This window comes from Amaranthus tricolor, chromosome 2 (assembly GCF_026212465.1).
Source record: "Amaranthus tricolor cultivar Red isolate AtriRed21 chromosome 2, ASM2621246v1, whole genome shotgun sequence".
Taxonomy (NCBI): Eukaryota; Viridiplantae; Streptophyta; class Magnoliopsida; order Caryophyllales; family Amaranthaceae; genus Amaranthus; species Amaranthus tricolor.
The window spans coordinates 36,065,700-36,083,720 of NC_080048.1; the positions used below are offsets into that span (position 1 = coordinate 36,065,700).

General features: G+C 34.1%; 2 protein-coding genes across 4 annotated transcripts; one reads left to right on the plus strand and one right to left on the minus strand.

Annotated features, from left to right (window-relative positions):
- Positions 1-2,640: 2,640 nt before the first annotated feature.
- On the plus strand, positions 2,641-7,666 carry LOC130806757 (nuclear pore complex protein NUP35). Its single transcript, XM_057671959.1, has 4 exons — positions 2,641-2,885; positions 4,338-4,937; positions 5,082-5,193; positions 7,121-7,666. The coding sequence occupies exons 2-4, from the start codon at positions 4,366-4,368 to the stop codon at positions 7,424-7,426; spliced, it is 990 nt and encodes a 329-aa protein (XP_057527942.1). The 5' UTR covers positions 2,641-2,885; positions 4,338-4,365; the 3' UTR covers positions 7,427-7,666.
- Positions 7,667-10,213: 2,547 nt separating this feature from the next.
- On the minus strand, positions 10,214-15,900 carry LOC130806237 (ruBisCO large subunit-binding protein subunit beta, chloroplastic-like). Of its 3 annotated transcripts, none has more exons than XM_057671243.1 (15): positions 15,710-15,900; positions 14,620-14,869; positions 14,396-14,521; positions 13,511-13,648; positions 13,323-13,418; positions 12,997-13,239; positions 12,270-12,504; positions 12,018-12,187; positions 11,737-11,814; positions 11,578-11,649; positions 11,396-11,500; positions 11,199-11,291; positions 11,016-11,108; positions 10,613-10,736; positions 10,214-10,533 (listed from the first exon to the last, which is right to left on the minus strand). In XM_057671243.1, exons 2-15 carry the CDS (start codon positions 14,860-14,862, stop codon positions 10,520-10,522), a joined length of 1,830 nt encoding a protein of 609 aa, XP_057527226.1. In that variant the 5' UTR covers positions 14,863-14,869; positions 15,710-15,900; the 3' UTR covers positions 10,214-10,519. The 3 variants fall into 3 exon arrangements, with proteins under 3 accessions (XP_057527226.1, XP_057527225.1, XP_057527227.1); XM_057671242.1 differs by having other exon boundaries at positions 15,757-15,894; XM_057671244.1 differs by having other exon boundaries at positions 15,600-15,894.
- Positions 15,901-18,021: the final 2,121 nt, after the last annotated feature.

Here is an 18,021-nt window from a genome sequence, read left to right on the forward strand (position 1 = left end):
TCGATATAAATACTGCAACATTCCCATCATCTAACCTCGTTCACGAAACTTTAACTCATTTTTTGCTATTCACTATCATTCATTCGTGAACATGCATTTACTCTTGCATTAACTTTTGCATAAAATAAATCCTAGTAAGTTCCTCCAAACTATGGCCGTAATGCTCTTAGGATTAGGCTTTCTAGGTACTCATTCAATATTTCTATTGGGTTGAGCGTCCAAGTTGGTCCTAGAGTCAAACTCCTTGTCCTCTAACGTGTTATTTATGCAGATGCGATAAGTGGTCTTACTACAAAAAGGCGAGATGGTCAAGACAAATCTCTTACTCTAACTCCCTTTTAAACTCCTCACTCTCTTTGCAATAATCTACTTAGTGCGAATTAATTATTTTCAGATCCGTACGGAATCACATATCATAAAAGTAGTATGTATACTAATCATAGCTTTGTATAGTTTATGAAAGCATTAAGGCTTTTTCTAGCATTTTTAATAATTTTCCTACATAAACTACACTAATTAAAAAAGATGAGTTTGGACAATATGAGTTGGAATAAATATATAGGCAAAGTTCTTGTGCTTAACTTTTTAAGCCCTATGTCCTTATGAGAATGCACCCAAATTATTTTAGGTGAAATTTAGTAGAAAGTGAAATTGAGTTAGAAAATGAGATAAAAAATAAGTGGATGATAGAAATGAATGGTTAAGATGGAGAGAGTTAATAAGTTTGTAGATGAAATTTAAAGAAAGAAAGTGAGATCATTAACAAAAAAGAAAGGATGCAAAACGAAAGGGACAAACTACAATGAATATAGATACAAATTGAAAGGGATAGAGAAAGTATCATCATCATACCTAGTGTATCCCGCCTATAGAAAACTATATGGCCAGGGTCTGGGAAGGGAAGGACGGCGGCAACTCATACCCATAAAGGAGAGCGCGGCAACTGATGGGATCAAGTGCTGCTGAAACTAACTCCGCAAGTCTGCACCTTATCACACACAAGTGTGATCCTTAGACATAAGATAAATATAAATAGAATGCATATGGATAAAATAAAATAAAGTAAAAAACAATTAAAAATGAAAAAGAAAACAATAATAATAATAATAATAATAATAATAATAATAATAATAGTAATAGCAACGAATAAAAGCCTGAGATCAAGAACACCGACAAGTAAGAAAAGGAGAATAAGTAGTCTAAAATATGGATAAGACGCCTCCACCTAACCCTATCCCTAGTCAGGTTCTCAGAGAGGTTTAATTCATGCAAGTCAACCTTTATTTGTTCATCCCAAGTTCATCTAGGTCTTTCTCGACTCCTCTTACTCTCTATTATGATGCTCTCTATCCTCCTCATAGGAGCGTCGAAAGTCTTTCTCTGCACATATCCAAACCACCTCAATCTATTTTTGCGCATTTTTGCAGAAATAGGGGCAACCTCTAGTTTGTCTCTAAACTCTTGGTTCCTAATTTGATCCATCAATGTGTACCCGCATATCCATCTCAGCATATGTATTTCTGTAACTTTCATCTTATGTTCGAAAATCTTCTTTATGGGCCAACATTCTGTTCCGTATAGCAAAACATATATAATTGCCACCCTCTAAAATCAACACACTATATAAATTAGTACTATTTGAGCTCTTTAAATTTATCATTATGGATCATCGATGTGGTGCCTCATACCACATATGTCAGTGATATTTCTTAGTTTAAATGTTATATATAGTCTTGATAAGTAATAATAGTTTCATTGGTATCTCAAATGGAACACATGTTATTGTTAAGTAAGTGAAAACAATCTGTTTAGTGGTTTAAAACCAACAAAACGTCTTGTTTGTGCCTAATTTTCAATATAACCTTATTTTGGTGCATAAAGTATGTGATAATCTTAATGTCAAAATTAGTTTTATTGCTAATTCATGTGTTATGTTGGGGGCTTTAATAAAGAAGCCTTGCACGACTATTTCCACTATCTAACTTATGATTATTCCAATGAAAAAATTATCTTCCTTAATTTTTGTAAACATTTCTTATAAGAATAACATTTAGAAAAAGAGGGAGTACATGTTTGTAAATTGTTATCGTTTTTTATAAAATTTATTTAAATATATTAAGTTTGTTTTTTCAATGTAAAGGTAAATTGTATCGTGACAACAAGTATCAATTTATACCAATTCTTACATTTTAATATAATTAACTTTATAACTATAATATATCACGACATTATTTTTTATATTAACAAAAAAATAACATTGGAACAACTACTTTTAAATATATAATTAATAATAGTATTGAGGGAAGGAGAGGATGAACACCAAAAATCAAATTCAAATTCCTTATAACAAAAAAAAATGTGTTAAAATCTGAGATCAAACTATAAGCATCAATTATGATAAAAGGAGAGAAAAAAAACATTAATGAAGAAGCAAGAACACATTGAATGGAAGAGAAAGGAGGTGCTAATTTTTAATGAAATGGAATATGAGTATTTATGTTATTTCTATAGTTAACGGAAAATAAACGTTTTTGGCTTAATAATGCTACTATAGTTGCTTTTCCAAGAGTTGAGTGTTATTTTGCGAAAAAAATTTTAAAAATTGTTACTACGCCCCTTTTTACCATAATGGGTGTATATCCATTTTCAAAATTGGTGTAAATATTACCGAATCCCCTTTTCCCTCAATTATTTGTGTTTAAGCGATTCCGGTCGTGTACACTCCCTTGTGCCGGCGACATTTCCTTGTTCCTTCTACTCATTCTTCCGCTGCCAAAGTTGCGAAATTCCCCTCCATCTGAGCAACCAACGCTCTCATTTCTCCCATCTCCTCGATAAACCCTAATTCTCTAAACCCTAGCCTTTGCTCATCCTGCAAATTATAGGTAATTTTTCTTCCTTCTTTTCTTTTTTTTTTTTTAATTTTTTTTTATGTGTGATTTCATCTCTTTATGGCTATTTTGCTTCTCAAATTAGCTTATTTTCGTTTGTGCTAGCGTGTTCTGATTGCCTCTCATTTTATTTTTTTTCCCTCATTGATTGATGCCTGAAGGCTGAAGTTTGTTCAAATTCAAAAGTTTCTTGTAATTGATTTGAATTTTGCAATGTATTTATTTGTTTGTTTTAATATGTTTCATATTTCCGATGTTTCGTTACTTTATTAATGAAATCTTTTTTTATTATTGTAGAAATTTGAAGCTATTAAAGTTAGGAATTAGTAAAAAGTGGTGGAAGCCTTTTGATTTTTCCAACCTTTTTCTCCTATAGAGTTTTGGATTCTAACTTATAGTTTGGCGATTGTTTCTCTACTAATTGTTTGAGTATGTGTTGAGCTATGAAAATTAGGAGTATTAGTTAATTTTAACTTGCTAATTTGTCATTTCTTCCTCCTATATAGTAAAGAGTACTAGTATAAAGGTCTTGTTCGGCGTAGCCGTTTGAGTAGTCATTAGTGGTTCTATGAGGCTAAAACACAACTTTGATAAATATGTCAATGTTCGGTTGCGTTTTGTAATTTCTAGTGTTACAAAATCTAAAGCAGCTTTTTAAGATTTTTTCAATATTTTGTCACAACAAATATTCCAGCAATTACTTCTCTGAAAAGTTCTAATTTACACATCTAATGAGATAGCTAAATACCTAAACTATACTGTACAATTACATATATTTAGACATTTAGACGGATAACAAGGTAGCCTCACAACCACCGCCCTATGAACTTGTTCAATAGTAAACTAATTGGAAAATGTAGATTAATAACAGATATCTAAACATATGAACAGTAAATCGCGAAAACTGTTAGCAGATTCCTATGTAATCCCAACATTTATATGCAGTACTCACTACTCACTCCATGTGTTAGACCGTTGAATAATCCAGCACTGCACTAAGACACTCTGAAATGAAAAACGTAGTTTTGTTTGAATTATTGTGTGTTGGATCCTCTGATCCTCGCTTCTGTCGGACATGAAACATATGAGCTTGATTAACATAGGTATTTTGGCATTGGTTGTTTATTGATCTTGTGTCTGGATATTGAGGTTTCCTCACCTTCCAACTAATCAAAAACAAATGTTCTTTTCTGGAACTATTATAGGATCAACGTAATAGCGGACCACATATTTTTTGGACTAAGGGCTTTAGCATTGTTGTTGGTGTTTTTGCTTTACTTTGTTCTCCTTTTTCATTTGATGTAAAGCTTTTTTTTTGAATCAGTTATCATTTTCTATGCTCAAGCCAACTTTTGTCTGATTGGTGAACATATTCAGTACATGCAGTTATCTATTTTTCTCATTGGAATCAATTCATTTTTGTTCACTTTTTTTGGGTTATTGCAGTGAGTTGGTTGTCAAACTATATTCGAAGATGAGTACAAGCGTGCAAAGAACTCCTAAATCTGGTAGACAGTCGTTGTTTTTCAATGATTTAGCTACTCCCATCTCTTCTAGGAGGGGTAAATTTTCAACTCCAGGTCAGGCAGCGGCGGTTTCTGCACTCTGGCGAGAAAATTTTGCGAGTTCTGATCTTCCTCCACCCCCAGTGTTTACCTTAGAAGACCGTTCAGACTACTCAACAGAATCTGGTATTATGGACTATCCCATGTCTCCTGAAGCTAAATCAGATCCTAGAACTCCTGTTCAGAATTCTGGCCGAGAAATCCCAACACCACTGAACACTAAATCTGAGGCTAGCACTTCTATAGGTTTGACTGGAAGTCAGCAAAATCAACAAGGGTCCCTGAGTTTGAATTGGTGGTCCCCTGGTAAAAGCACTAGTGATCAAGAAGAGAAAGGAAAGGGTTCCCCTGTTGAGGGTGTCGTACAGCCAGGAGCTTTGATTACTGTTCCTCAGCCAAGGGAAGTAGCAAGGCCTGAGATGCAAAGGAGTAGTCTTCCAGCTGGGAATCTCAACGAGGAAGAATGGGTCACTGTTTACGGGTACATTATGACATTCATTTTCTCTATTACTATGAAAATGATGCCTATTAATGTAGGCTTCCCCTTACACGGCACTTGCCTCTAAAAAAGGGAAAGTTCACGTCTATGCAATGTTGTTGACGTTTGAAACTCTTGTTTTGACAGATTTTCTCCAGGGGACACCAATTTGGTCTTACGGGAGTTTGAGAAATGTGGTGTTGTACTAAAACATGTTCCAGGACCAAGAAATGCTAATTGGATGCACATTCTCTACCAGGTATCTAATTTTATAAAGCATTGCCTTTTCTTTTAATTGCTAAGCTCCTTTCTCCCTTCCACTGGGTTATTAAAATATTAAATGTCAGTAGATTATGCATTGCTTCTTAAAATTCTATAATAGTTTTGTGCCCATAGTTGACCCTCATTGGTTGTGCAAGTTGTATAAAAATGGGTCATGTGGCATATCTATAACCAAATTTTTCAAATTTCTTGCTAGAGTACAGTGAGTTGTAAGTGCTTGCATATTTTATATTAGCCCTTTGCTCCCTTTGTTTTAGTATGTGCTTGGGTGTCGAGTGCTTTTAGAGATGTGTGTGTACTCATAAAGCTGTTAACTCGAATATTTGAGGGTTGAATTTTCTTGAATATTGGCATAGTTTGTGAAGGTAATTTGATCATTTGATAATGGCATTTTGATGATGTGCTTTATGCTTGTTTGGCTTTGATCATCTTGTGTCTTCTTTGTGCAGATAATGTTCTAGTTTCTGTATTCTGATCTTTGTGGTCTGTAGAAACATGGTTCATCCCCTCTTCTATTTTTTAATGTATATTTGCAAGATTGGAGGAACTGCATGAAAGCTTTAAAAACTTCCTCCATTTCTTCTTAGTTTTAGGCTTGCAGCACTTATATTTTGAAATTTGTACATCAATTACAACATTCTTTTCTTAGTTACATAGACTTTTCACTTTATATAAAGTACCCATGTCGGACCATTGACACCCATACATGATATGACACACGGATGTTTCAATCTTGGTTCAAAACATAGAATTTTTTTTCAATAAATAGCCTAATCGGACACTTTGACACTTGGACGTCAAAACATAGAAAAATTAAAATGCTAGTCTTGTGGTTTGAAAGTTCTGCATATTTTGCTCTTATTTGTAATTCTTTTCTGTGTATCATTCTTCGCCTTTTGGCCAATACCTTATTTTTTGCTTCATGGCTTATTGAACTATATGTGGCGCTTGATTGTACGTTTCTGTGGCTTATTCCGCTGATGTATCTTTGACAGATAAATTTTATCATAAGATCTTCAATTAGGCCTATTAGTAGTTAGTAATACTTTGCTGATACTTCTCTTTGCATTTTGCAATAGTCCATTTCTGTCATAGTAGTCTCGACTCTTTTGCTCTCCAATATTTATCTGGCTTAATCACCTGTGCTAGCTGGGTGCTGGGACTTGATCATTTGGAGAACCACAAAAATTAAACCATAGATCATGAAATATATTTCATGTTAGCATCATCGCTTTCTTTTGGGTGACAAAAATCTTTGCACCTATGATTCAATTAGAAGAATGCGTAACTTTGAAGATTTTATTTTATAAACCGATCATTCCCCCAATCCCTTTGATTTTGATGCAATAGAGCAACATTACTTTCTTAATTTGTTGTGGGAGAATTGGAGATTGGACAAAAATAAGTGGATGAAAGATATGTGGTTGAGATAGAGAGAGAAAACGAGTTTGTGGATGAGATTAGAAGACAATATGGGATTGGAACCACAATCAAAAATAGAAAGGTAACAAAATCAAAGGGTCGTTCCAAAATGAAAACTGCAACAAAAATGAAATCTTAGTTAAAGCATGTCATTTGAGCAGGGGCAGTTGAAACTGATTTCGTGTTTCCTAGTTCTGATTGAGTTATGTTTCTTATTGGGCAAGTTTTTGTTTTTGGCGTCATGAAATTTTAAGGGAAAAATTGTAATCGCTAATCAAGCATAATGATTTATGTTAATTGACATGATAATTAACATTTTTGTGGAAATTCTCTTCTGCTGCTTCGTTTACACATCTTTTGAAGTATATATTGTACAATTCATCTTTCTGGTGTATTATTTTCTATAATTTGTTACGTCATTCCATTTTTTTGGCATCCTTTTTACATCTCTTATTGAATGCTACTTCATTTCTAATTTCCAGAATCGTGCTGATGCTCGTAAAGCACTTAGCAAGAATGGGTCACAAATAAACGGTGTCCTTATCGTGGGGGTGAAGCCTACAGATATAGGACAGCGTCAGGCTCTTGATGAAAGGGTGAACAACCAAGGATTTATGCCGATGCCCCCTACATCATCTGGGTTGAATTCTGAGCAAATCTCTTCAACGACTTCTGCTCGTCCTTACTATCTTCAGAATGTTACCGGGACTGCAAAGCAGTCTAATGCAATTGCTTCCCCAGCAAAATCCGTTGTATCTAAGGTCATGGATTTAATGTTTGGTGTCTAGGTCAGCCCCCAAAGCTCACGGTGCTCTAGAAACCAACGGTGTATTCTCTTGTATGTGCGATGAAGAGGCCAGATGGTGGTTACAAAGATTCTTTGAAGCCGCAAATGGCTGGATTTTTACGTTTTCGCTATTTTGTTTTTAAATTTCGATTGAATTAGGAGAGTAATTTTGGATAATTAAAACTTTTAAATCTATTCTGGTTAGCTTTTAAAAATTTCAATTCAAGTTATCTTTTAAAAATTTATATGATTAAGAATTAGGTCTTGTCTTTCCATAGCCTACCATATAATAATAATAAAAAAAAAGTTTTTAAATTATTTTGTTAAAATACAGTTTTAAAAATAGTGAAGAAAAGAAATCTCATTTGAAAGTTTGAAAAGAAAAATCACGTAATAAAAACTAATTTGTTTTAGCATTTGCTCTTTCATATATGGTAATCAAATTTAATTGACATCCATTTTAATTATGTAATTCTAATCAACAACAATTAATGTATCTTAAGTGAATTAAAATAATAAATTATAAAGAAATCATATTAATTTAAGCTAGTGGCTGTTCAGGTGATATCATTGTAGAATTATATTAGGTGTAAATGGCTTGTAATTAATTATTAGAATTTCAAATAACAAATTATCCAACACCCTGTATTAGGAATTCAGGATTAGATCTATAACAAAAACACTCCCCTAATCCCTCCTATAGTCCTTTCACCATAGTTCTTCATTTGCTTCTTTTTTTTTTTATTTATTTTATTTATTTATTTTATGTTATTCATTGTTCACTCGATCTTATTTAGTTTGTCTTTTCATATTGTTTGTTAAGTATACTTTTTAAAATTGAAAAATACATTAATAAAATATAAAAAGTATATGGAATAATTAAAGTGAATAATACGATACACGGAGTATGAAATATTAAAATATAACTAGATCAAAACTTCTATCGAAGTCGTCTTATTAGTCCACATACACGAAATTGATCGCATATATGCTATTATGAAGAAGGAACAAATCTCGCTTTTAGAGATGACAAAATATTAGAGTAATATAGTAGGGTTTTTCTTTTCCTTCATTTCGCATGTCCATTGTCCTTCATCAATTCAACCCTCTAGCCCTATTTATATAAAAGGAACTATTATTGGTATAATATCAACAGAAAGTTGAAAACCCGCATTATATCTCTAAATAGTCCATCACTACTGTTGACGAGTATGACGATTGATGAAAAGAGAAATTGCAATAAGTTTAAGAAAATATGGGATGAGCAAATTAAGAATAATATGAGCGAGTTGCATTTCTCTCAAGACTTAATTAGGTATAATACTAGTTGAAGACGTCATATGTGTCCTAAACCTTGAATAGTCACTCATGCCTAAATTTATGTCACCTATGTATATTATTTATTATTCAGGCCTTTATGATTGCTTTTATATTTCTTTGGTCATATTTTTAGCCTTTTATTACTATCTTGCATTGTCTTGTCTTTTTTGTGTTATCTAGTTACTTTGCTATCATTTGCAGGTCTTTCTCGAGTCAAGAGGCTTTTTGATTGCATTTTCTTTTATGGGTATGGTGTGCCGTTTTCCATACCCTGATAAAAAGATGATGATGAGCTCCAACTCACTAGTGCCTACGCCTCTTATTTGTGTATTGTGTAATTCATTCACCCCTCAATTTTTCAAGTGGAATGTATAACGCCTTTGTATAAGACATATGTTGCATCTATATTTTTAGTCTAAAAGGCCCTTGAATGAAGGGACGTGGTCAATATACGATATTAATTGAGACTTAAATCATTAGTTTAAAATTTTGGTTCAATTGATTTCATGACATTGAGGTTCCTATGGTAAAGAAAGCTAAACTTGCTGACTCAAAATAAATATAGATACCATCCTAAATGTTAGAGGAAGAAGATTACACATCTACTTCTTTTAGAATACTTTTGTTTGCTATGGGTGATGTAAGGTAAGTATCCCTATTAAAGATGCTCCCTTTGAGGACTTTTTAAGACATGGGGTCTTGTAGCTAGCCCCAAATATGACAACAGAATAAGATGGGAATACTTGGGGATTCCATGAAGTTCTAGAAAGCAGTATTACAGTCAGTACATACTTGAGGTTATGTCATGCAGGGTGCAACACTGGACTGCCGAGTGCCGACCATTTGTGCTATACTTGTATACTCCGATTGATTAGGAGTCTTTTTGGACGGCATGAACTCATTTTGGGCTCACGTCTTGCTCTTCCCAAAAGGTTAATCAGGCGGGTTGAAGGGGGTCGTAGGTCCTTGTTATGGGCATGAAAAAAGCTGTGAGCAGCAACCAGCAAGTCACTTGTTGCTTGGGATAAGGCATGTTCGCCTAGGAATTATGGAGGCCAGAATATTTCAAGTGTGTTACTTTACTCAATGCTAGACTTATAAGGTGCTCGCCAGAGCCATCTTGAAAATTTGAGGTCCTGCGCAAAAATTTTTATTTTGCACTTTATTTATCGTAAAGATATTTATTTTATTAATAATCTTAACATAATTCTTTTTTATTAACTTTTAATATACTGGAGTGAAAATTAGTGATGTGTTTTCCTTCCAAAATTTAGAAGGATTTCGAGCACAAAAAATATGAACAAGTTCTTCCTCTCAATTTCCTTCCCTTTGTTTCGCTCCTCTACCCTTCCGCTAACCACCTCTTCCGTTTCCTCTCTAATGATATCGTTAACCCACTAACTAATTCCAAGAATGTCAAATAAACTTTCAGGAGTTCTTCATGCTTCTAAAATCCGCCTTAAAAATATTTTGTCCAAAATACTACTTGTTAGAAAGAAACAATAGTGGAAATAATCATTCATACTCAAAAATTGGGATACTATCAGCCTAAATCAGAGCTTACTCTTACAGCTAATTACCACAAAATTGCTCAACAAAATGTGAAAAAAAAAAACCAGAGATACATCTTGATTCTCACTTCGTCATCGTTACACTGCTCATATTCTGTTTAATCTTCCATCCTAATTATTTCGCAATATTGTTGAAAATTCTGCACTCATAGTTACATTGATTACTGTTGAAGATTGTTTCCATGGTATTCGGTATCCGGAACTTATAACCCGTAACCTGTTGGAGACAAAGGGTTAAATAAAAACAATACAAAAGAGATCAGGGCTTATCAGGGTAAAGAAAAACGAGAACCAACCAGAGTTGTCCATTGGGTTTGCAATTGGAGCAGGTTCTGGCTCTGGGATCTCGGTAACCACGGCATCAGATGTGAGGAATGTCTTTGCTACGGATGCAGCATGCTCCAAGCAACACCTTACGACCTGCGGATCGTATCAATGAAGAAATAGAATTTAACTGATTCAGTCTCAGAAAAACAATAATTGCCAGGGCGTGTAAAATTTAACCGATTTATGAAAAACAAATAGATTACTCGCGGATTTTCGAACATATTTGAATGCAGTGACGAGGAGAGGACGCAAAAACAGGAACAATATAAAGGGTACTTTAATTAAGTCACGGTAAATCCTTGTTTTTGTGACAATAAGTGGATTATACTAAGCTTATGACAGAAAAGATGATCAAAACAGGAAAAACTGAACCTTGGCAGGATCAATGATTCCAGCAGACATCAGATCCTCGTATTTTCCTGTTGAAGCATTGTATCCGAATCTTGGGTCATCATTAGAGAGCACCTGAAAGGACGAAAACCAGTTCAGTCAACAATAGATGTATTTTCCTTATTATTATCATGGCAGATGTAATCAGAATCGCCTTATTTTCACCTTTTCTATAACGACAGCTCCGTGTACTCCTGCATTCTTGGCAATCAGGTCCAGAGGATAACTAAGCGCGCGTTTAACAATGTCGGCTCCAAGCTGACAATGTAAACAAATTCTCGATATCAGTTCAAAATGACAGAACGAGAAAGAAACTAACTACAAGAGAATCATAACAGGGTATATTTTGACGCGGAGAGAACCTTTTGTTCATTGTTTTCTAGAGTTTCCTTAATGGCATCGACTTTAGTTGAGAGACGTAGCAAGGTACATCCTCCACCAACGACTATACCTTCCTCTACAGCTGCCTGTCAAGATTACTGAATCAATTTTCCCCAAAACTTATTCAAATAAAGAATTTGACGATGACTTATAAAGGGGATACCTTTGTTGCACAAAGAGCATCCTCGACTCTAAGCTTCCGTTCTTTCAGCTCAGTCTCAGTTCGTGCTCCAACCTGTGTATCATGTTTTATGAAAATAATGTTCTTCTAAATGTATTATTCGGGAATCCCGATAGCATATCCCAGTCCATACAAAATTACCTGAATGACTGCAACTCCACTGGAAAGTTTTGCAATTCTTTCATTCAGTTTGCCTTTCTCATAGTCGGAGTCTGCTTCCTGGAAGCAAATATGTAGTTAGTATGAAGTTGAAAGTTCTGTTTTACAACCAAGATAGTAAGGCTGATAGAGGCAAGTCATGACCAGAAATATGCTGGTACAGGCCAGTAGTATTGTACTGGGATGGGCTAAATAACGCCCGGATCCTGCAAACTCGGACCAGGCCATAACATGATTGACTAATTCTGACAACAGAAATTTACCTCCACTTGCTTCTTAATCTGGGCAATTCTCCTAGCGACAGCTTCTTGGGTAGTTCCATCACCAACAATAGTTGCTGTCTCCTTGTTGAGCACAATTTTGGCAGCGTGTCCCAACACCTCTTTACCAACTTTGTCCAGAGACAAACCTACCTCATCTCTGATCACAGTTCCTGTTAAATACTTAGTTAGCTAAAAGAAAGTTGAGAAAAAGTTCTCGGTATGCAAGGAATTTTGGATGATCAGGCAATTCACCTCCGGTAAGGATTGCAATATCATCGATGTATTGGTGTTTCCGATCTCCAAAACCTGGTTGCTTCATTGCAGCAATCCTCAGTGATCCTCGGAGTTTGTTAACAACTAGTGTGGCAAGAGGTTCCTGCTCTATATCTTCCGCCATCACCAAAACGGGGTAGTTGTTCTTAATTGCATCTTCCAGGACATTGACCAGGTCCCTTGCATTTGTAATCTTTTTATCAACCAAGAGCAACTGCAAAGTGAACACGACATTAATCCTTCTACTACAGGTGAAGAGAATTTTTGGTGCCAAGGTCTATTTCTACATTAGAATTAATTTATAAAAGAATAATTAGCAAATTATAGCTTTAAAATTTGACACTTTTGCGAACTACAACCTCAATGTTTATTTTTTGTGAATTACAGCCACCACAGTATCAAAATTTACAGGTCTAGCTAAAAACACAGAACTCCGACCACTTAACCTAAAATTTCAACCACCAAAATGGTTGGAATTTTGTATTTTAGCATGAACTTATAAACTTTGATACTTTAATGGCTGTAATTCGCAAAAAATAAACATTGAGCTTGTAATTTGCATAAGTGCTGAACTTTAAGGCTGTAATTCGCAAATTATTCTAATATAAAATAACAGAAAGATAATATGATGCTTATACACAATTGCACAAAAACGAACTATCGTAAAGGGACATTCGGAGTTATTAACTTCAACTGTAGTTCATACCTTACAATTTTCGTATTCAACAACCATTTTCTCACTATCAGTGACGAAGTATGGTGATATATAGCCACGGTCAAATTGCATTCCTTCAACCACATACAAGCTGTCGCTAGCACTTGTTCCTTCTTCAAGAGTCACAATACCCTTGCGCCCCACTTTGCCCATGGCATCAGCAATCATGTTCCCGATTTCATAATTGTTTCCTGCACTAACAGCAGCCACATCTGCAAGTTCTTTGTCTTCAACCTGTACGCAGATATACATTTCATTTTCCATTTAGAGACGAATTCAGCACTAAACGTCAAATGCACAGGCAGAAAGTAATTTACCTCTTTCGACATCGACTTCAACTCTGATACTAAGCCTTTTGTAGTATTCTCAATCCCTTTGGCTATTTGAATAGGATTTGCTCCAGCTAATACAATCTGGAAGAGTTGATCACTTGTTGGTCAGGCGGGTTGTACAAAGACATACTACTTTCAAAGGAGTAAATGATTATGTATAAGTCTCCTCAAACCTTTACACCTTCAGCAATTAAACCTTGAGCTAAAACAACAGAGGTAGTAGTCCCATCACCAGCTAACTCATTAGTTTTAGAAGCAGCTTGTCTTACAAGACTAGCACCGATGTTTTCAACAGGATCTTCAAGCTCAACCTGCACAAAATCAGCATATCGATGACAAGACAACCAAATGTGAAATGTACCTCATCTTAAAGTTCAAAAGTAATGACTGTTTCTCAAATTCAAGACACCCACTTTTTAGGATATTACTTTGAGTTTTAACCACAAGCTTAAGGTACATCAATTCAAGAGTTTGAATTAATTTATACTCAGAAAGTACTGTTAATAATAGTGTTTCTTAAAATTAGTCAATCACAACAACCAAATCTTGAGTCTGTTTGGCAAATGGTTGTCGGCTAGAGCGGCTTGACCGATTTGCTAGCTATTAAACAAGCTATTTAATCCAACTTTTATGGAAATATATTTCAAAAGGTAAAAGCCAATAAAAAACTTGATTTTGGCTTAAAGTCATTTACCAAAACACCTTTTTTAGCTTTTTAACTAATCAACAAACTAAAAGCCAAAAGTCAATCGAAAAATCACCCAAAAAGACATATTAAACACACCCTTAATCTCAAAAGTGTGCAGCTTGCAAATGGAAATGGAGGGCAAGTCAACACACACACACACACACACACACACACATATATATATATATATATATATATATATATATATATATATATACACATACATATATATATATATACACATATATATATATATATATATATATATATATATATATATATATATATATATATATATATATATACATACATATATATATATATAAGCCAGCAGAAGCACTACAAGAGCTCTGTGCCATCAAGTTCATACCTCCTTGGCAACAGTTACACCATCATTAATAATTTTGGGGGAGCCATATTTGCTCTCCAAAACCACATTCCTGCCTTTAGGACCCAAAGTAACACCCACCACATCTGCAAGCTTATTTACTCCAGCCTGAAGTTACAAATTATAGAAAACATGTTAAGACAAAGTTCACCACACAACAGCCATCACTATAATATATCAGATCAAAAGCCCCTTTGATTACTTACTTGTAGTTTCCTAATAGCAGCACCATTTCTATTGAAATGCAATTCTTTCGTTGCTGCGTTGATCTTAAACGAATACCTTTTTCTTGGTACTACATAATTTTGATTGCCTTTTGAGAAAGTTGATGATATACAATCCAAAGAAGATAGTTTGTGAAATGAGCTAATGCTTTTCTTTTCATTTGAGTGACTTCCCACAGATATCAAAGATCCAACAGATGACATGGTTACAAAACTTGATGCCATTATAGTCCTGATTAAAGAAGTAAAATCTTCAGATTATCATAACAGGTAGACCAAATGAGAACACTATAATACCATAACTTGGTAGGATAAAATCTTTGTACCCATTAAAATCAATCAATAAATAAAGATAGTGGACAGGAAAATGAGGGGTAAATCTACATGAAATAGATCAAGTTGGGGTTATAGAAGATTGGGGTGTTTGGCAAACGGCTATAGCTCATTGTTGCAGCTGAATTGATCAGTGATTTGACCTTTCTAAACACGCGGATGGAAGCAGCTTATTGTAGATTAGCCAATTCATAACAAATTGTTTCAACCACATCATTTATCAAATTCCAGTATTAGAAGATTTGACCACCTAAATAATCTAAAATTACCACTAGCTATTTTGTCAAACACCTTGTATACACATTAACTTATTCTTCCTCAGTTAGTTTACTAAAAATTTACTTCTAATCTATTCAGATTAATTCAATTCTGCCCAATCATCAGCCCCTCTTACATTTTCACTAAACAAGTTTACTTCAATTCAGTTCTAATAAGTTCAACTGTAATCAGTTGAGAGATTAAGCCCTTAACACACCACATTAAGTTATTGGGTCCATCAATCAAACACCCAAAAAGAAGATAGCTAAAGCAGTTGAGCAATAAGGAATCAAAAAATTCAGAACTCAATAGCAGGAAATACACAGAAAAATGGCAGAAGACTGCCAATTGATTAATCAATGGAGTCTTACATTTAGGATAACTCAGTACAAATTAAGTGGAATTAAGATCGCAAGTTATCAAACGATACTACCCAGAGCCAATACTTGAAAAATAGAAATGGAAAGGAAGATAAACGAACTTATCAGTAAAAAGGCAGAGAATTGAGATGGAACGAGCTTACAAAACCTGAAAACCTGGGTTGTTGGAGATAAAGAATACTCCACTAATTCACTAGGGTGTAATGGTTCAAGGATAACGTTTATTCTAACGTTTATTATTCTTAAGAGACGAAATAAAGAAAAGATTTAACCTTTTGAAGGTTCTAGAAGTTGCTGGCATTTGTGCCCAAACGAGCCACGCCCAATAAACAAGAGAAGCTAAAAAATTTTTAGTGAATTCCACGTGCTAATTTTTTGTGAAAATCAATGCGGTAACCTTAAGTTTTACTAAATTGTTTTTCTGTAGCCTTTTTGCACATTAGAAGTTAACAAACGTTAATTTATAAGTTTTAAAGCTGCTGTACACCTATTTATGCGACTCACCATTTTAAAATTCAAATGTCATCAGTTTCAACATTTTCCCCAAAACATAAACTCTAACTATAGTTATCAGAATCTTGATTTTAATCTACGATTCTACGATCTTATGATCCAAAAATAGGCGACCGATCCAGATCGTAGGTAGGAATGTAGGATCTTAGGATCCGTTTGGTTCAGTGAGCAGGATTGAAATGGTATGGAACCCCATACTAGGATGGTATGGATTCAGAACCCCATACCAGACTAAAACTGTTTGGTTCAATTCTGTAATAGATATTCAATCCATTCACACTGTTTGGTTCAATTATGGAATTGATTCTCTGTCCAGTTTATATATATATATAGATACATACATACATTTATTAAACACACAAATACAATTACAACCGAAATGTGTTTAAGTAAATACAAATTTGAAGAAGAAACATCCCCAAATCAAGCTACAATTAGAGACAAAACAACCCAAATAAAACATACTAGTTTTCCCTCCAACTTCACCAGCTCTAAATCTCAATTTCAGCTAACATTTAAACACAAGATTAGCACAAAATATTCCACAATCAGACAACATGTAACACCCCGAGATTTTAATGACGTAATTATTTAATATTTTAATAGTTTTTAAAGATTTTACAATTATTATTTAATTATTTCCAAATTAGTTTTAATAAATTTCCTTCATATACGGATTTAAATGTCAACTTATATATATATATATATATATATATATATATATATATATATATATATATATATATATATATATATATATATATATATATATATATATATATATATATATATATATTAAAAATATAGTTACGATGTCTTAAATAAAAAGGTTCGAACCAAAATGAGTATTTTATTAAAATGTGTGAGTCTCTTAGTTGGGCTTTTCAAGAAAAAATAAATAAATAAATAAACCTAATAATAATAATAATAATAATAATAATAATAATAATAAAAACAAGTATAAAAAGCCCATGAAACCCTAAATACTAAGCCAGCCGTCATTCTCCCCCCTTCTCCTCCTTTCTCTTCTTCTTCCTTCCTCCCTCACTCCCGCATCCTTTCCCTTCCCGCACAGCAGCCCAGCCGCCCACAGAACACCACCAGCACCTCACCTCCGCCAGCAACCAGCCGCCAACAACAACCAGCAGCAGGGTTGCGATTTCTTTTCAACCCAAGCAGCCGCTGCCCAGCAGCCACGACCGTCCGCTTGCTCCTCCTCTTCAGCTGCTGCAATAAAGCTTGTGGCTTTATTCTTACCATCTACCCCTTCTTTAATTTCCCAAATTTCAAATCTTTCTAAATAGCCAAAAGAGAAAAAGATAAAAATTAAGCAATCAGAATGAGAATTTAAGACATACCCAAGTTGAAATTCAACAAAAATTGGGCGTAATGAAATCTAAAAGCTCTCCTTTGAGATTAGGGTTTGAATATGGGATGGAATGGAGTTTGAAACTTGAGGGGGTATGAGGGTATGGGATTTTAGAGGATTGGAATGGGAAGAGAATCCAAAGGGTATGACATCCCAATGTAAAAATGCCTAACCAAACATTGGAATGGTTGTGATACCATTCCATACCATTAAAAATGAACCAACCAAACATGCCCTTAATTTGTAGAATCGTGCGATCCTACTTAGCTGAAAAATTTTGGTGATAGGACAAAAATCCTACGATTTTACGATCCGATCATACATGGGTAGTTTCAATCTTAAAATATTTTCACATAATACTAATTTCACTTACGTAAAAATATATATTTAAAATAATTATATTAATACCTTTATAAACTTCAAGTCTTTTTTAATTTGCAGTTTAAAAATGATTATTAAAAGTATTTTTTGTTCAAAACATAATAGATGAAGTCAAATAAGTTTTTACTTACACCTTAAAACTTTAAAAAA